This window comes from Bison bison, unplaced genomic scaffold, assembly GCF_000754665.1.
Source record: "Bison bison bison isolate TAMUID 2011002044 unplaced genomic scaffold, Bison_UMD1.0 scf7180017864519, whole genome shotgun sequence".
NCBI lineage: Eukaryota > Metazoa > Chordata > Mammalia > Artiodactyla > Bovidae > Bison > Bison bison.
In genome coordinates this window covers 2,040,572-2,048,223 of record NW_011495072.1, presented here as the reverse complement: position 1 = coordinate 2,048,223, position 7,652 = coordinate 2,040,572, and the positions used below count along the sequence as shown (strand labels likewise).

Here is a 7,652-nt window from a genome sequence, read left to right as displayed (position 1 = left end):
GTTTTTCTGTTTAAAGATAACATATGAAAAATAAATATAGTTTAATTTGTAGTAAGACTTAAATACCAAGCTCAAGGGGTTTAGAGTTTGTCTTATAGGAAGCAGAGTGACATTGAATCTCAATAATTTAAAATTGGAATAACCTGAAATATTATGTTGTTGTTCTTCCTCTTCTTTATTACCATTTCTAGCTTAATTCCATAGAGCAAGGAGGTTAACTTCTGGCCCAATTGACCAGAACAAATGTTCTTAACTCTTGGTCAAATTTTGACTATCAGGGTTTAATGTCTCATGGTATCTGTTTCATGATTTGGAAACCATGTTCAAGCTATTATCAGAGAATTAATGATGCATTGAGCCAAGCCCCTTAGATTGAAAATATCTAGTTTGAGGCTTTTGCCTTTAGTAAAACTTACAATAGTAATGGAATAGGTTTGAAAGGAAGATGAGAAAAGAAAAGGTAGGCAAAGGAACAATGGAGACGTGTCAAGAACTACTTGGAGGTCCTCCTGCAGTAAGGAAACCAACTGGCTGTGGAGCTCTTCTAGGTAAAATGTACACTATGTGGTTAAACATACTATGTGAAAGTATTTTTTGGAAAGCACACCCAAAATAAAAATTATATGAAGAGATGGCAGGCTACTATGAGCTGAATTTGTGTCCCTCCCCATTTTACCCAATTCATATGTTGAAACGCTAACCCCAGCACCTCAGAATGTAACCAGATACAGAATTAAGGTCTTTAAAGAGGTAATAATTAAGTTAAAAATGAGGCCATTGGGGTGGGCTCTACTCCAGGTATACTGGTGTCCTTATGAAAAGAGATTAGACACAGAACTACTGCAACCCCTAAGGCTGGCCCGGGTGTGGTGCGGAAGAATCCCGGTGTAGGGAATGGAGATGACGAAGCAGCTGAATTGATGCAGCAGGTCAATGTATTGAAGCTGACTGTGGAAGACTTGGAGAGAGACTTCTATTTTGGAAAGCTGAGGAACATTGAGTTGATTTGCCAGGAGAACGAGGGGGAGAACAACCCTGTGCTGCAGAGGATTGTGGACATTCTCTACGCCACAGACGAAGGCTTCGTGATACCTGATGAAGGGGGCCCACAGGAGGAACAGGAAGAGTATTAATAGCCTGGACCAGCCGAGCAACATCTGAATTCTTCACTCCAAATCATGTGCTTAACTGTAAAATACTCCCTTTTATTATTCTTAGAGGACTCACTGGTTTCTTTTCATAAGCAAAAGTACCTCTTCTAAAAGTGCACTTTGCAGAAGTTTCACTCCTTTTCCAATAAATTTGAGTTAGGAGCGTTTACCTTGTAGCAGAGCAGTATTAACATCTAGTTGTTCACCCAGGGAACAAAGAGGCTGACCATGGGCTCGCTTTGTGGATGCTGGTAGCACTGATAGCTAGAGAAGGTGGAGACCTCAGTAGAGAAATGTAAAGACTGACTTGAATTTTAAGTTAATGTGAAATCTTGGCAGAGAACGTTTTAATAAATAAATGCCTTAAGAGTATTTAAAAGATGCTTCCATATTTCAAAATAAAAAAAAAAAAGAAAAGAGATTAGAACACGTAAATGTCAAGGATGCATATACACAGAAGAAAGGCCATGTGAGGGGCTGTCTGCAAGTGAAGTGAGAAGGTGACCATCTGCAAGTTGAGGACAGTCCTCAGAAGAAACCAAACCTGCTGACACCTGATTTTAGACTTGAGAACTGTGCAAAAGTAAGTCTGTGATATTTTGTTATAGCAGCCCTAACAAACTAATACACCAGCCTTGGTACCCTAGCACCAATGATGAAGCTATCTCTAATTCAAGTGCATAACTTAAGCCAAAGCATTTTCTGGCACAGGATAGCAAAAAAGTAAAATGATGCTATAAGAGGAGAGTAAGGAAAGAAGAAAATAGAAATCCTCAATGAAAAATATGAGTTTTTGTGGCCAGGTAGCTCCTATTGGAAAAATTCTCTCAGAGATAGTACATATAAGCTCTGGAAAAAAAATAATTGTAAAATCTATCTAAACACTCTAAAGATGGACCAAAAACAGACAGACTCTACAGAGGATACGATGCTTGGAAGAAAGAGATGGTGCTAAGTGAGTTTCATATTTTTATGACTTTTGCAAAGACAGGCCCCAAGCAGCACTGTGCAGGACATCTAGAACTCTGATGGAAAAAATCTACAATTTTATTGGCTTGAATAACTAACCAGAGTACAGAATTTGAAATAATCACAGTAATTGGAAAGTGAGGGCAGACATTCTGAAAAAGAGAAATCCAAAAATAGAGTATTGCTAAAGCTATGGATAATTTCTAGCTTGATCTCTGGTGGCTCCTCCTTGAGATACACATTTGAGGGTAGATTTGAAGCAGCCAGTGAAAGGAAAAAGAGCTGAGTTGAGATTATTTGAGGTACCATTTACCACAGAGTTTCCAGTACAAGTCCAGTCGAGAAATGTCTGCTAAAACACACAAATCCAAAGTCAGGGTCTTCAGAGGAATATGAAAGAATCTAATGTCTACAACATATTTTCAGTGTCCATGATATAAGGTAAAATTGATAAACAAAGAAGAAACAGGAAAACCTGACCAATTCTCGAGGAGAAAAGCAATTAGGGGAGACCAATTCTGATAGGACCCAGATGTCAGAATTAATAGACACTTTTATAGCAATGATTATAACTCTACTTAAAAAAGTAAATGAAAATCTTCTCATAGTGAATGCAATGATAGAAAATCCTTAGCAGAGGAACAAAAGGGGAACTAAATAGAACTGAAAAAGGCAGTACTTGAAATATTAAAAATTCTTTAGATGGGTTTTAATGGAGATGATACAAGAGTCAGTGAACTTGAAGATGAAGTATCCAGTTGAAGAACATAGAGAAGTTTTTTTGGAAGGGAGAGGGATGAAGAGACCTGCGGGGGCCTGTGGAATAATATTTGGAAGTAAAACATACATGTACCTGGAATCTAGGTGGGTAGCAGAGAGACAGGGGTGCAGAAAGCCATAGTTGAAGAAATAGAAACGTGAGTTCAATTAGTGATTCATGTGTTACTTGTTATTAGTGGCATTCTTGGGATGGGGCATGGAGAACAGTCCACCCTGGGTACATTGTTCTAAAGACAATTTGTAACTGAAATAAACTCATTCAAAGTTTATCTGCTTTATATTATCACCATGTGCTAGCAATTTTAAAGAACATCCATGGTAAATATTTCTCCCAGAATTCCTTGTTTGTCCAGCTAGATAACTGCTATGGTTAATGTTGATTTTTCAATAATTAGCTTTTAATTAGCACATTTTAAACTTAATTTTTAATAAATACTATATTCCATAAAGAAGTTAATATTGAGTACTTCCAGTTGTATGCTTAAGCTTGAACACAGTCAGACTCAGGTATATGTATTCATTCCAAGCATAACTTAATAAAATTTGAATAATTTGAGTGTGTACTCTGTGTACTATTTCACCTGCAATCCTTGTAGAACAATACATTCCTGCATTTAAACTGTATTTGAAATAAGCAATAATAGCATTGTAATTGTAAAAATGAAGAAACAGTATAGTTACTTCAATTTTGTTATTCTGTAATACTACATGGAGTTGTTATTTGTTTAAAATTTAAACAGTGGAACAGAGTGAAAACTGAGGTGAGATATTTTTCTTTCCAAAGTACAAATTTTAGTTAATATGTTAAATTTTTAATGATCCTGGAAAATATTTTAAAAATTGAAATATATTCCACTTTAACTTTTTGTTTTTAAGCTAAAGAACAAATCAAGAAAATATTGTTCTAGTGGTACAATTTAGTCATTGTATAAATTGACCCTTCCTCTGATATTTTGGTCATATTAAATTTCACTAACTAATTATTAGACAGTTATTTCCATAAAGTATTTTGCATAAGATTCTGATAAAAGACATCAAAATTAAAACTACTAGGTTGATATAAAAGTTACTGAATTCTACACCTTTGTCCTACAGGAATTTGAAGTACCTTTCAGTCATTTGGAAAATTGTTCTAAAATTAGAAACTGCTTAATAATTTATTGTGAATTTCATAAAGTAATTTGAAGTCAAAACCAATGTCAACATGAAAGGGTAACAACTCAGTGGAGCTCGAGAAGCAAAAGAGGCAATTTCAGCAGTGTCTGGATCTGTTTTGAAATGTGTAATGCCTTCAACATTGCCCAGACTTTATAAAAATTGTGAGGAGTGCAAGTTGGCACATCCAAAGCATGCATACGAGAAACAACACAAGATTCAGATGACAAAGGGATGAAAGACAATAATGAATCATTTACTATAAGCACTGACAATGCGGAAGAGAAAGGAAATGTTAGTAAGCGTCAACACTGACAGCATTTTTTTTTTTTTAATGGAGAAGAAAATTATACTAGTAAAGCCAAGACTTTGATGAAGAAGAGACAGTGAATGATATTTTAATCTATTTTGATATTTCTGCTTGGTCAATACTATTTCCAGATGAAGAGAGTTAATCCAGTTAAGAAAGGAAGTGAATCTTTTTAGAATAAATATGAACCTTTCTCTACAGTTCAAAGAAGAGGAGAAAAGAGCAAAGGAAGCAGTCAATACTTGACAACTTCATGATTTTATAAATCCTTACCAAACACTGAAAAAAAAAAAAAAAGATGCCAGTGTTCTCCAATTGAAATAATTGTTTTTGTCTGTAGACTTTGGATGTTGGGACAAAAAAATGAACATCCAATCTTGTAACTGACTTTAAACCTGGTAGAAATTAAAATCTGAGGTCTGGGAGATATCTGAACAATACCTCTCCTGCTGTTTTTAACCATTATTAATTTTATTTAATGACTATTACTGAAAAGTTTGTCATGTCAAAGAGAGGATATCAAAAAAAGGATTCACTAAAGGTATCAAATTGATGACTATGTCATTGTTCATTAATAATATCAATAATTCTTCTAAAGCAATCATTTTGATGATAGATATGAGTGGAGATCAGCCCTGGGATTTCTTTGGAAGGAATGATGCTAAAGCTGAAACTCCAATACTTTGGCCACCTCATGTGAAGAGTTGACTCCTTGGAAAAGACTCTGATGCTGGGAGGGACTGGGGGCAGGAGGAGAAGGGGACAACAGAGGATGAGATGGCTGGATGGCATCACTGACTCGATGGACATGAGTCTGAGTGAACTCCGGGAGTTGGTGATGGACAGGGAGGCCTGTGTGCTGCAATTCATGGGGTCGCAAAGAGTTGGACACGACTGAGCGACTGGACTGAACTGAACTGAACTGATGAGTGACTTGTTGAAGTCATACTTTTGATGACTCTCTTAGATTTCAAAAAATCCACAGATGAGCAACAATTAGTATGTTGTTGCTGTTTAGTCACTAAATTATATACAACTCTCTGTGACCCCATGTACTGTAGCCCACCAGGCTCCTCTGTCCATGGGATTTGCCAGGCAAGAATACTGAAGTGGATTGCCTTTTCCTTCTCCAGGGGATCTTCCCAACCCAGGGGTCAAACCCACATCTCCAGCTTCTCAGGCAGATTCTTTACCACTGAGCCACCAGGGAAACCCAACAAATAATATACAAATATAAAAAATTACTTATCTTTTGTATTAGAGAAGTGTAAATTAAAGCAACCTAATGGTGTCATCTTACATATATGAAATCAGATTTTCAGATTATTGTTATAATACTTAGCACAAGTAAGACTAGCACATCTATATAGTGCTGATAGCAGTGAAACTTTGGACACCAACATGAAAACAAATAGAAAAAAAAAACTAGTGAAATGTCCACATATTAGGCCCAGGAATCTTAAATCTTATACACCTTGGAGAATATACACACACACACACACGTGACTATATATGTAAAACATTGCTTGTATAAATTTCTGTATAAAATATACAGATATGCCATAGTTTATTCTACTTACCTATATTTGGGAATTTAGAGTATTTCCAACATTTTGCAGTTACAAAACAAAGCTGTAATGTGCAGCTTTACTTTCATATTGTTGGAGGAGCATTTTTTTTTTTTTTGGAGGAGTATTTTAAGGTAAATTTCTAGAGGTGAAACTTAGTCAAAAGGTAAGCACATTCCTAATTGTGTTAGATAGTTCTACCTGGGTACCAGTGCACAGTTGTGTCTGACTTTTTTATGACCCCATGGACTGTAGCTCACCAGATTCCTCTGTCCATGGAATTTTCCAGGCAAAAACACTGGCATGTGTAGCCATTCCTTTCTCCAGGGGATCTTCCCGACCCAGGGATTGAATCTGGATATCCTGCATTGCAGGCAGATTCTTTATGATCTGAACCACCAGGGAAGTCCCAGATATTTCTCCATTTCTCACCAAAAAGGTTTATGCTAATTTGGATCCCTATCAGCAATGTATGACTATGCTTGTTTCCCCAAAGCCCTGCAGGCAGAATGTTTTCTCATGTTTTTCTCATTTTTGAAATGATATCTCAGTTGTAGTTTTTGTTTTGTTTTGCATTTGGGTCCATCACACATTTTTATTGGCTTAACCATAGTCATAAAATTTTTAAGTTAGAGAACAACTTTAGGTTTTTTAAAAATTGCAAATACATAAAACATCTTACCACCTTTAAGTGTACAGTTCTTTGTTAAGTATTCACATTGCTGGTGCAGCCAGTCTCCAGAAGTTTTTCATAGTGCAAAGCTGAGACTCTATACCAATTAAACAACTACCTATTTCTCCTTCCCTAGGGCCCCTGGAAATCACAATTCTCCTTTTCTGTTTTGTAAATTTGACTACTTTAGATACTTTGTACAGATGAAATCGGTGTTGGTTATTTTGTGACTGGCTTTTTTCACTAAATATAATATCCTCAGTGTATATACATGTTGCAGCACATGTTAGAATTTCCTTCCTTCTATGTACCACATTTTGTATATTCATTTATCTGCCCGTGAATACTTGGGTTTCTTCCACTTCTTGGTTTTATGAATAATACTGCTATAAACAGAGGTGTACAAATATTTCTTCGGGATACTAGTTTCAGTTATTTTGGATGTATACTGAGAAATGAAATTGCTGTATCACATAGTGATGTTTTTCTTTTTTTTGGTTTGTGTTTTTTTGAGGAATTGCCATATATTTTTCCATAGCAGCTACAGCATTTTACATTCCACCAACAGGGTGCAAAGATTCCAGTTTCTCCACATTCTTCCTGGCTATATTCTGTTTGTTTTTGATAGTAGCTATCCTGATGGATGTAAACTGATACTGCATTGTAGTTTTGATTTGCATCTCTCTAATGTTAGAACTGGGCGTGGAACAACAGACTGGTTCCAAATAGGAAAAGGAGTACGTCAACGCTGTATATTGTCATCCTGCTTATTTAACTTCTATGCAGAGTACATCATGGGAAACGCTGGGCTGGAAGAAGCACAAGCTGGAATCAAGATTGCTGGGAGAAATATCAATAACCTCAGATATGCAGATGACACCACCCTTCTGGCAGAAAGTGAAGAGGAACTCAAAAGCCTCTTGATGAAAGTGAAAGAGGAGAGTGAAAAAGTTGGCTTAAAGCTCAACATTCAGAAAATGAAGATCATGGCATCCGGTCCCACCACTTCATGGGAAATAGATGGGGAAACATTGGAAACAGTGTCA

At 36.3% G+C, this 7,652-nt stretch overlaps 1 protein-coding gene across 1 annotated transcript in view; it reads left to right on the top strand.

The window, feature by feature from the left end:
* Nucleotides 1-475: 475 nt before the first annotated feature.
* The window catches only part of LOC104981762 (RNA-binding protein 12-like), a 16,941-nt gene continuing 9,764 nt past the window's right edge, over nucleotides 476-7,652 (top strand). The window contains 2 exon segments of the mRNA XM_010831016.1: nucleotides 476-514; nucleotides 855-1,126. Of these exon segments, the coding sequence (XP_010829318.1) occupies nucleotides 476-514; nucleotides 855-1,126 (311 nt within the window).